Source organism: Oncorhynchus nerka, unplaced genomic scaffold, assembly GCF_034236695.1.
Source record: "Oncorhynchus nerka isolate Pitt River unplaced genomic scaffold, Oner_Uvic_2.0 unplaced_scaffold_1084, whole genome shotgun sequence".
NCBI lineage: Eukaryota > Metazoa > Chordata > Actinopteri > Salmoniformes > Salmonidae > Oncorhynchus > Oncorhynchus nerka.
Window position 1 is genome coordinate 75,557 of NW_027040232.1, and position 12,710 is coordinate 88,266.

Consider the following 12,710-nt stretch of genomic DNA (forward strand, 5'->3'; position numbering starts at 1 on the left):
GTTATGCCTCTATAGCAATGCTTAGCTACTCTGCTATAGCCCGGTATGTGGTTTCTAATATACACTAGTTTACCTAGGCATTTCTGCATCTCATTCACTGTTTGTGGCTTGCTGAGCTCTGCTACTTTTTCAAATACATTTTGGCTTGCGGTGATTCCAGTGCCTATAGTGAAACCGAGAAAGTTCACTTCCTCTCGACCTATTTGGCTCTTTGTCAAGTTCAGTTTCATGCCTGCTCTGTTGAGTCTGTCTAGGGCTGCTATTACTGCCTCTGTGTGTTCTGACTCTCTATTTGGTCTGGAACAAAAAATTGTTCATTTTTTATGACTCCCCTTACTTATAATTTTTTTTGCGTCCGATAAGCTGAGGAGATTTTCTTCTCCTTGTAGCATATTTATCCCTATGTGGTTTATTATTTTCATATCCTTTTTTTTAAGTCCATCCTGAAATTTTACCCCGAGGCGTCCACTCTTTGCAATATTTACTTCCATGTAAAGTCCCATTCCCCTACTCCTGTGTCAGTGTCTAACTGACCTAATACATTATTTACCTCCATGTAAAGTCCCATTCCCCTACTCCTGTGTCAGTGTCTAACTGACCTAATACATTATTTACCTCCATGTAAAGTCCCATTCCCCTACTCCCGTGTCAGTGTCTAACTGACCTAATACATTATTTACCTCCATGTAAAGTCCCATTCCCCTACTCCCGTGTCAGTGTCTAACTGACCTAATACATTATTTACCTCCATGTAAAGTCCCATTCCCCTACTCCCGTGTCAGTGTCTAACTGACCTAATACATTATTTACCTCCATGTAAAGTCCCATTCCCCTACTCCTGTGTCAGTGTCTAACTGACCTAATACATTATTTACCTCCATGTAAAGTCCCATTCCCCTACTCCTGTGTCAGTGTCTAACTGACCTAATACATTATTTACCTCCATGTAAAGTCCCATTCCCCTACTCCTGTGTCAGTGTCTAACTGACCTAATACATTTGCACATGGGCCACTATCTGTCTCAGCTCTTTCAATGTAGTTATGTCTATGTTTAACTTCCTCTTAACTGCTGCTTTTAATGGCTGTGGTTTAAAACCGGCCTTTTTCGCTTCCGCATCTACTTCCTGTTGCCGCAGCTAATACTGACAGTACCAGATATGGTCTCTGTCTCCAAATATTGACTGACTGTCTCACTGTCTCCCTGTTTACACTAATGCATTTTATAGAACTCAACATTTCTATGTAGATAATTATATAGTTCAACTTAATTAACCCCATACTCTCAATGACCCTGGGTCACAACAGATGCCATATATTCTTGTCATCTTTCTACTATTTGAAGACAAACCTTCAAATGATTAGATAAGGCCAAAACGCTGCTAAACATAGCATATGTTTTCTGTACTAACGAAATCTCTCTTTCGGGAGTCCACTGTATTTTATCTAACAATAACCTGGGTTAATCTTAACTCAGTCTCATCAATAATTGTATATATGTTGCGTAGTATGGGATCCATTATCTACAGTACTTTATTATCCCTAAGAACTGCAACATGTTTATTTTCATAAATAAATTTAATGCTTATAAAATCACTATTTTTCTACCTTCATCTTTTTTCTGCCCTGTTGGCTTAAAATATACCCTAAATATTTAACATAAATCTTCCTGCATGGCTCTCAACATTACACTAGTGTCTCCTAGATTCGTTGGAGTCCCGTCTTGTAGCAGGGCCATTGCCATGTGGTACCAGGGCTGTGCATAGAAGGCCACTTTGCCACAATACACACTTACATCCTCTGGTCCCCCTTCTTCTTCTGGGATGACTTTTATTAGAACCCAATTTCGTATTACTACGAGGTCTGCCTGCCTTAACGGCGCTGAAAATAATTCACTCTTGTTAACATATCTTCACCTTGAGGTTTGTATAAATTTCCTATTTAGTTGTAAACTCTATAATATTTTCTAGTTTCCTCAGGGATTTTTTTCTCAAAGAGTAGACTCTAACCCGCCATTGCTCTTTACCTCAAGATTTAATTTAGTTTTCCTATTTAGTTATAAACTCTATAGTACTTTCTTATTTCTCAGGGATTTTCCCTCATACAACGCCCATAGTGACACTTACGCACTATGTTAGCTTTACTTTCCCAAGGAAATAATACAATTATTTGTTATACACTTTGAATAGAGGCTGGTGTTCCTTAATCATTTTATAATTAATTTCCACCTGTTCCAACAATTTCTAGTGAAGTTGATCAGTCTTCACGGGAAATTCTTAGGATTCAGGGCTATTTGCCTAATCCTGTAATTGGAGGGGCCGTCTGTTCCTTCTTGGTCAGCGGCCCCAGGGTATTCCTGGTACACACATTGCGAGCCTAGTGCTGGGTAGACCTGCCGTTTGCCTGCGTATCATTTCCTGTTCTGTACCATTATTTTCTACTCTACTTTGCTCCTCATGAGCTGCCGTAGTATCTATGGTAGTTGCCATTTAGGGTTCTTTTCTGGAATTTTTTATCATCCCAGAAAGTTTGCCTTCCTTCTATTCCCAGAAGATGTTTTATGGCTGTCTGGTCTACCGTTCTCAGTTTACCCCATGGTAGACCCGGTAAGACGAAACATCCTGATGGTTTGTAAGGTAAGGCACTAGCTCGCCCATTTTTTTGTAATTCCTCCTCATCCGCAGGGAGAGCCAATGCTCTCTCTGCGTCTGGGTAGGTTGGTACTGCCGTAGCCATATCTCTAACTCTTTAAAGATACCTACTTTAGTAAGTTGTTTGGAAATAGAGCGCTGGTAGGGGCCGTTAACTCAGGTAGTAGTAGAGTCTTAAATAGAGGTGTGGGGCCCCACGTTGGGCGCCAAGTGTCGCGATACGAAACCTTCAGCCCCGCCCCTTGGCCGGCAGTGGGGCTGCTAGAGGTGGTTAGCGTCCCGTTCCCTGGATTGGACAGGGCACTATAGATACTTCAGGTTATCTCGGTATAACCAGGACCGCTCGCGTAGCCCTGCCTCTCTTTCTATATCGAAGCGTTGTCCGCATAGAGAGGTCTTTTGCCTTGTCACTCTCAACGGTCTAGCTCTAGCTGGGATGTGTGAACCCCACCTTTATCCTCTAGACTCTTTGCTTCACCACTAATTGATCCCTGAGTTGTTATTAAGCACTAGTCCTACCAGTCTCTATATGATTTCCCTGTGGTTGAGTATTTCCCCTCTGTGATGTATCTAGTTTAAAGTGTGAAGACCTTTAGTCAACTTAGTCTCACTACTCTGCCCGTCGGCTATGTATCGCTTGGAAAATAAAACTTAGATAGATCGATAAGACAATTAAATGAATCACTACTGGACACACCTTCCTCCTTGTCTTTTAATGGTAACTCATTCTGTCATAGAGCATTGATACCCGTTTCCAGTGTCCCGGTAGCGGGGAGTGTCAGAGTTGTTATCTCCCGTGACGTAAATAAGACTACCGTTTATTTTTGAAAACACTCTGTTTTTTGTCTTTTACAAATCAAACACACTTCAAAATACACAATTTGTTACTCGGTCACACACAGCGTTAATCAAAAACATGCAATTGACTTAATGCTCTTATAAAATGCCTGGTACAATGATAACACTTATCTCTATATTAAATACTTATAATAGTTATTTAATTACCATTGAGAGACGACGAGGAGACCCACAAGATCAGGAGCAGAGTTTCAATCAGTCAGAGTTCTGTTAAGAATTTAGATAGGTAGCGACTCCCCTCTACTGGCTGAGAGGTTGAATTGGAGTCGGTGCTTTACTAAATTGAGAGATTCAAGTTTGGCCGGGATGGGAGAACCCGCTGGTGATTCCCTGCCCCAAATGGAATATCAAAAAGTCTGTGTCCGCAACGAGGTCGAGATGCTGAGCTCAATCGAGAGGTTCCGGAGAACACTTCTGGATATATTTGCATCAGCACCCACGCGCCTGGCGCAAAGCGACAAAACAACTGGTCAATAGTTAAACGGTATATCGGAGAGTCACTTCTCAGATCCAACAAGTTAGAATCTTTTAAGTAATTTGAGTCAGGTGTCAATTTACCCGAAGTCAAATGGTTGTCTAAATGAATTCAGAATTCAAGAAGTCAGCGCCAAAGTAATGGCAAATGTCTCTTTATATACCGTTTGATTCTCTGCACCCGATCCACTGCTCCTCCCATTCCCTCAGAGCAGAGAGGGTGATGACATATCTTACAACAGGAAACACTTTTCTTACAGTGCATATATGGGCCTCTGGTTATGACAGAGCCTATTACTCTAGCAACAATGAGGAAACACTTTTCTTACAGTGCGCATATGGGCCTCTGTTTATGACAGTGCCCTTACTCTATCAGCAATGAGTCTATCAGCTGTTCCCCATTCAGAGGTGTCACTTGAGGCAGAGGGTGATTCTTCCTGACACCAGTCAGGTTCAATAGTTGGTTGGCTTGAATCGTCTTCTGGTGGCTTTGCCCAATCCGGTTTTTCAGTAGGCCAGGTCATCTCTGTCTCTACCCTTGGTGGGTAAGACAAGGGAAGAGGACCAGGAGGTAGATCCATTTGGCGTTTTACTACAGACCCTAACCACACAGCCAAAACAACGCAGGAGTGGCTTCGGGACAAGTCTCTGAATGTCCCCGAGTGTCTTCCAGCCAGAGCCTGGACTTGAACCCAATCGAATATCTATGGAGAGACCTGAAAATAGCTGTGTAGCGTCGCTCCTGAACCTGGTAGAGCTTGAGAGGATCTGCAGAGAAGAATTAATGAAAGGCCCCAAATACAGGTGTGCCAAGCTTGTAGCGTCATACCCAAGAAGACTTGAGGCTGTAATCGCTGCCAAAGGTGCTTCAGCAAAGTACTGAGTAAAGGGTCTGAATACTTACGTAAATGTTATGTCATTTTTAAAAAATGTTATACGTTTGCAAACATTTTTGAAGAACTGTTTTTGCTTTGTCATTATGGAGTATTGTCTGTAGATTGATGAGGGAGAAAAAATATATATTTTAGAATAATGCTGTAACGTAACAAAATGTGGAAAAAGTTAAAGGGGCTGAATAATTTCAAAATGCAGTGCATAAATACAGTTCTATTCTCTAGTAACTTCTCCAAACTGTTGGTTTAAGACCTGTTGTAACTACATTTTAGGAACTTTGTAATGAATTTACTCCAGACATCTTGGATCATGAGGGCAACGGAACTTACCGGTAACATATATTTCTTGTTTTCTCATTGTATGGTCGTAGATAGGAAATATTGTTACATTATATTTATCATGCTGTTTGGTCTAGATTCCAGTGCCCCCATGCAGGTCTGTTCCAGTGCAGTATAACAGGCCTGGTGTTCAGGATGGAGGGAGAAGGAGAGGTGCTCTATAGGACAGTCCACTGGGACAGGAGGCTTCTATCTCAGAGAGGCAAGAGGCCTGCAGGACCCCTGTTCATGTTTAGATGCCTTAAAGGGTCTGTCAGTCAACTACACCTCCCACACTGTCAGATGCATTCTGGTAAGTATTCATTTCAAGTAACTTTCAGGAATTAATTTCTCTTTCAAGACTGCTCTAAAATCTGCTAATATGCTACATTGTCTTGATTGTCATTTCTATTGTATATCTGAGAAAGCTCTAAATGTTCTGTTTCTTTCCCAGGTGGTGGATGTGACTTCCTGTCTGTAGCCCATGTGACTGATGACAACATGGAGTTTATCCCTCCACATGAGATAACAGAAACACACATCATAATTAACGTCACTGGATTCTCTGCTTATGGCATCGTCCATGAAGAAGATGCTCCCATCTCCCCTATCCAGGGGCTTGTGTTGATATTCTACCAACCGTTTGTCCCTGAACAGAGGTCCATCCTGAATGTGTTGTTGCTTCCCAGTAATGTTGTGAGAAAAGAGGTGAGCTGGAACCCTACAACCCTAAAAAAACACTTCTATCTGTCAGGAATTCAATCAAACACACAATGGGGAATGTAATGCTAGCATAACGGCTAAACATGTAGTCAAACACACAATGGGGAATGTAATGCTAGCATAACGGCTAAACATGTAATCAAACACACAATGGGGAATGTAATGCTAGCATAACGGCTAAACATGTAATCAAACACACAATGGGGAATGTAATGCTAGCATAACGGCTAAACATGTAATCAAACACACAATGGGGAATGTAATGCTAGCATAATGGCTAAACATGTAATCAAACACACAATGGGGAATGTAATGCTAGCATAATGGCTAAACATGTTATCAAACACACAATGGGGAATGTAATGCTAGCATAACGGCCAAACATGTAATCAAACACAATGGGGAATGTAATGCTAGCATAACGGCTAAACATGTAGTCAAACACACAATGGGGAATGTAATGCTAGCATAACGGCTAAACATGTAATCAAACACACAATGGGGAATGTAATGCTAGCATAACGGCTAAACATGTAATCAAACACACAATGGGGAATGTAATGCTAGCATAACGGCTAAACATGTAATCAAACACACAATGGGGAATGTAATGCTAGCATAACGGCTAAACATGTAATCAAACACACAATGGGGAATGTAATGCTAGCATAATGGCTAAACATGTAATCAAACACACAATGGGGAATGTAATGCTAGCATAATGGCTAAACATGTAATCAAACACACAATGGGGAATGTAATGCTAGCATAACGGCCAAACATGTAATCAAACACAATGGGGAATGTAATGCTAGCATAAAGGCTAAACATGTAATCAAACACACAATGGGGAATGTAATGCTAGCATAACGGCTAAACATGTAATCAAACACACAATGGGGAATGTAATGCTAGCATAACGGCTAAACATGTAATCAAACACACAATGGGGAATGCAATGCTAGCATAACGGCCAAACATGTAGTCAAACACACAATGGGGAATGTAATGCTAGCATAACGGCTAAACATGTAATCAAACACACAATGGGGAATGTAATGCTAGCATAACGGCTAAACATGTAATCAAACACACAATGGGGAATGTAATGCTAGCATAACGGCTAAACATGTAATCAAACACACAATGGGGAATGTAATGCTAGCATAACGGCTAAACATGTAATCAAACACACAATGGAGAATGTAATGCTAGCATAACGGCTAAACATGTAGTCAAACACACAATGGGGAATGTAATGCTAGCATAACGGCTAAACATGTAATCAAACACACAATGGGGAATGTAATGCTAGCATAACGGCCAAACATGTAATCAAACACAATGGGGAATGTAATGCTAGCATAACGGCTAAACATGTAATCAAACACACAATGGGGAATGTAATGCTAGCATAACGGCTAAACATGTAATCAAACACACAATGGGAATGTAATGCTAGCATAACGGCTAAACATGTAGTCAAACACACAATGGGGAATGTAATGCTAGCATAACGGCTAAACATGTAATCAAACACACAATGGGGAATGTAATGCTAGCATAACGGCCAAACATGTAATCAAACACAATGGGGAATGTAATGCTAGCATAAAGGCTAAACATGTAATCAAACACACAATGGGGAATGTAATGCTAGCATAACGGCTAAACATGTAATCAAACACACAATGGGGAATGTAATGCTAGCATAACGGCTAAACATGTAATCAAACACACAATGGGGAATGCAATGCTAGCATAACGGCTAAACATGTAGTCAAACACACAATGGGGAATGTAATGCTAGCATAACGGCTAAACATGTAATCAAACACACAATGGGGAATGTAATGCTAGCATAACGGCTAAACATGTAGTCAAACACACAATGGGGAATGTAATGCTAGCATAACGGCTAAACATGTAATCAAACACACAATGGGAATGTAATGCTAGCATAACGGCTAAACATGTAGTCAAACACACAATGGGGAATGTAATGCTAGCATAACGGCTAAACATGTAATCAAACACACAATGGGGAATGTAATGCTAGCATAACGGCTAAACATGTAATCAAACACACAATGGGGAATGTAATGCTAGCATAACGGCTAAACATGTAATCAAACACACATTGGGGAATGTAATGCTAGCATAACGGCTAAACATGTAATCAAACACACAATGGAGAATGTAATGCTAGCATAACGGCTAAACATGTAATCAAACACACATTGGGGAATGTAATGCTAGCATAACGGCCAAACATGTAATCAAACACACAATGGGGAATGTAATGCTAGCATAACGGCTAACCATGTAATCAAACACACATTGGGGAATGTAATGCTAGCATAACGGCTAAACATGTAATCAAACACACAATGGGGAATGTAATGCTAGCATAACGGCTAAACATGTAATCAAACACACAATGGGGAATGTAATGCTAGCATAACGGCTAAACATGTAATCAAACACACAATGGGGAATGTAATGCTAGCATAACGGCTAAACATGTAATCAAACACACAATGGGAAATGTAATGCTAGCATAACGGCTAAACATGTAATCAAACACACAATGGGGAATGTAATGCTAGCATAACGGCTAAACATGTAATCAAACACACAATGGGGAATGTAATGCTAGCATAACGGCTAAACATGTAATCAAACACACAATGGGAAAATGTAATGCTAGCATAACGGCTAAACATGTAATCAAACCATTATGGAGAGTAGCAAGGAACAAGTAGCAAGTTTGACTGAATTCCATCTGCTGACCTTTTTCATCTTATTGCTTTATTCTCAAACTTTATGTATTTTTTACTCACATTCTCGTAAAAAAATGTCATTTTGAAGCACAACAAACCTGTCTATTGTTGGCTCTTTCAAGGTGCGGGAGGTGATTGAAAGGGATGGAATTAGAGAAATTCAAACAACTTCTCAGTGTAAACTAACCCCGAAGCAAGAATACACCCTCTCCACTTATTCTGCAGATGGACATCGAATACAACCAAAAGTAAATCTGGGATATTTTTCAATAACAATTTTTTTATTACTGCCATTTTTCATTTCATTCTCACTTATCATTTCACTGACTAGAAACGTCTCTTGATTTCAGGAAGCAGAGTTTGTGAAATGTGATTCCTATGAAAACTACTACTACCCCACATTTCAGTTGTTCTTACAAACTATAGTTAAAGAAGTTGATCTGCTTCTGAAAGAAAAGGAAGGTGATGAACTTGTATGGAACAGACTTGTCTGGCTGCCAGGTAACAGACATTCAGAGATCAAATCAAATGAAGTCAGACCAGGAGCAGCAGAACTAGTACATGTTGTAGTTCTCTGATAGTAGTACTGTTACATGTTGTAGTTCTCTGATAGTAGTACTGTTACATGTTGTAGTTCTCTGATAGTAGTACTGTTACATGTTGTAGTTCTCTGATAGTAGTACTGTTACATGATGTAGTTCTCTGAAAGTAGTACTGTTACATGTTGTAGTTCTCTGATAGTGGTACTGTTACATGTTGTAGTTCTCTGATAGTAGTACTGTTACATGATGTAGTTCTCTGATAGTATCACTGTTACATGTTGTAGTACTGTTACATGTTGTAGTTCTCTGATAGTAGTACTGTTACATGTTGTAGTTCTCTGATAGTATCACTGTTACATGTTGTAGTACTGTTACATGTTGTAGTTCTCTGATAGTAGTACTGTTACATGTTGTAGTTCTCTGATAGTATCACTGTTACATGTTGTAGTTCTCTGATAGTAGTACTGTTACATGTTGTAGTTCTCTGATAGTAGTACTGTTACATGTTGTAGTACTGTTACATGTTGTAGTTCTCTGATAGTATCACTGTTACATGTTGTAGTTCTCTGATAGTAGTACTGTTACATGTTGTAGTTCTCTGATAGTAGTACTGTTACATGTTGTAGTTCTCTGATAGTATCACTGTTACATGTTGTAGTTCTCTGATAGTATCACTGTTACATGTTGTAGTTCTCTGGTAGTATCACTGTTACATGTTGTAGTTCTCTGATAGTAGTACTGTTACATGTTGTAGTTCTCTGATAGTAGTACTGTTACATGTTGTAGTTCTCTGATAGTAGTACTGTTACATGTTGTAGTACTGTTACATGTTGTAGTTCTCTGATAGTAGTACTGTTACATGTTGTAGTTCTCTGATAGTAGTACTGTTACATGTTGTAGTTCTCTGATAGTAGTACTGTTACATGTTGTAGTTCTCTGATAGTATCACTGTTACATGTTGTAGTTCTCTGATAGTAGTATTGTTACATGTTGTAGTTCTCTGATAGTAGTACTGTTACATGTTGTAGTTCTCTGATAGTATCACTGTTACATGTTGTAGTACTGTTACATGTTGTAGTTCTCTGCTAGTAGTACTGTTACATGTTGTAGTTCTCTGATAGTATCACTGTTACATGTTGTAGATATGTACATATGATTATAGTTGGTTTTTATGAATGTACCTTTCATCAGATAGTTAAACACCTTCTCTTTTCATCCTCAGCCTCACCAACGGATGTCCCCTCTACAGGTACTGTTGACCTTCCACTGACATTCACCACCATTATAAACCTCTCAACAACCAGCTAGAGATTCATCACCATTATAAACCTCTCAATAACCAGCTAGAGATTAATCACCATTATAAACCTCTCAATAACAAACTAGAGATTCATCACCATTATAAACCTCTCAATAACAAACTAGAGATTCATCACCATTATAAACCTCTCAATAACCAGCTAGAGATTCATCACCATTATAAACCTCTCAATAACCAGCTAGAGATTCATCACCATTATAAACCTCTCAATAACAAACTAGAGATTCATCACCATTATAAACCTCTCAATAACAAACTAAAGTTAACTGGACAGTATCTTGTCATCCTAGACAGTGTCTTATCATCCTAAACAGTATCCTATCACCCTAGACAGTGTTTTAATACATAATTTCCCCCTCCCAGTTTCAGCTGTTTCCCCTGCAGCCCCTACTGCCAACCCCTCTACCCCCCCTGGCAGAGCCTTCATCAGAAGACACAGGATGTCTCTAGAGACTCGCCTGGGACTCTTACAGCCCATATTCCTGCGTCTCCAGGATCGTGGTGTTCTGATTCACGAGGAGAGGGAGGAGGTGGTCAGTAAATCCACCAAGACCCTACAGAACCAAGCCCTGCTGGACATGGTGGTAAGGAAGGGGTCTCGCGCCCAGGAACACTTCTACCAGGTCCTGAAGGAAGTAGATCCCTGCCTGGTCGAAGACCTGGAAGAGCAGACAGTCTGAGAGGTAACCATGGATACAACAGCATCAGGATATATATCACCACAATACTAATACATGCTCTGAAAGAGACAGAGGTAACCATGGATACAACCTCAGAAGATATCAAAACATTTATCAGAGACAGAGAGCAGCACTTTGAGGAGCTACTGTCTACCAGACAACCTACCTGTGTTACTCTGGTACACCGGCTACAGACTACAAGATCAGGGCTACTGTCTACCAGACAACCTACCTGTGTTACTCTGGTACACCGGCTACAGACTACAAGATCAGGGCTACTGTCTACCAGACAACCTACCTGTGTTACTCTGGTACACCGGCTACAGACTACAAGATCAGGGCTACTGTCTACCAGACAACCTACCTGTGTTACTCTGGTACACCGGCTACAGACTACAAGATCAGGGCTACTGTCTACCAGACAACCTACCTGTGTTACTCTGGTACACTGGCTACAGACTACAAGATCAGGGCTACTGTCTACCAGACAACCTGCCTGTGTTACTCTGATACACTGGCTACAGACTACAAGATCAGGGCTACTGTCTACCAGACAACCTACCTGTGTTACTCTGGTACACTGGCTACAGACTACAAGATCAGGGCTACTGTCTACCAGACAACCTACCTGTGTTACTCTGGTACACTGGCTACAGACTACAAGATCAGGGCTACTGTCTACCAGACAACCTACCTGTGTTACTCTGGTACACTGGCTACAGACTACAAGATCAGGGCTACTGTCTACCAGACAACCTACCTGTGTTACTCTGGTACACTGGCTACAGACTACAAGATCAGGGCTACTGTCTACCAGACAACCTACCTGTGTTACTCTGGTACACCGTCTACAGACTACAAGATCAGGGCTACTGTCTACCAGACAACCTACCTGTGTTACTCTGGTACACCGTCTACAGACTACAAGATCAGGGCTACTGTCTACCAGACAACCTATCTGTGTTACTCTGGTACACTGGCTACAGACTACAAGATCAGGGCTACTGTCTACCAGACAACCTATCTGTGTTACTCTGGTACACTGGCTACAGACTACAAGATCAGGGCTACTGTCTACCAGACAACCTATCTGTGTTACTCTGGTACACTGGCTATAGACTACAAGATGAATGAATTTCTATCTGGAACATGGTGAATGTTGAATCATCTTGGACAGGTCTCAGACAACAACATGTGAGACTTAACATCTACTGGACAGCTGTACTGGCTGAACACCAGAGCTAGATACAGTGGGGAGAACAAGGATTTGATACACTGCCGATTTTCCAGGTTTTCCAACTTACAAAGCATGTAGAGGTCTGTAATTTTTATCATAGGTACACTTCAACTGTGAGAGACGGAATCTAAAACAAAAATCCAGAAAATCACATTGTATGATTTTTAAGTAATTAATTGCATTTTATTGCATGACATAAGTATTTGATACATCAGGAAAGCAGAACATAATAT

At 40.5% G+C, this 12,710-nt stretch overlaps 1 protein-coding gene across 3 annotated transcripts in view; it reads left to right on the forward strand.

The window, feature by feature from the left end:
* LOC135570133 (caspase recruitment domain-containing protein 8-like) overlaps positions 1 to 11,605 on the forward strand; it is a 40,265-nt gene extending 28,660 nt beyond the window's left edge. Inside the window, exons 6-12 of one of the 3 annotated variants that reach the window (XM_065016203.1) lie at positions 5,147 to 5,205; positions 5,290 to 5,504; positions 5,646 to 5,899; positions 8,820 to 8,945; positions 9,048 to 9,198; positions 10,462 to 10,488; positions 10,924 to 11,605. In XM_065016203.1, coding sequence (XP_064872275.1) covers positions 5,147 to 5,205; positions 5,290 to 5,504; positions 5,646 to 5,899; positions 8,820 to 8,945; positions 9,048 to 9,198; positions 10,462 to 10,488; positions 10,924 to 11,240 — 1,149 coding nt within the window. In that variant the 3' untranslated portion in view covers positions 11,241 to 11,605. The remainder of the gene's footprint in view (positions 1 to 5,146; positions 5,206 to 5,289; positions 5,505 to 5,645; positions 5,900 to 8,819; positions 8,946 to 9,047; positions 9,199 to 10,461; positions 10,489 to 10,923) is intronic. The other 2 variants (XM_065016204.1, XM_065016205.1) reach the window with 2 other exon arrangements.
* Positions 11,606 to 12,710: the final 1,105 nt, after the last annotated feature.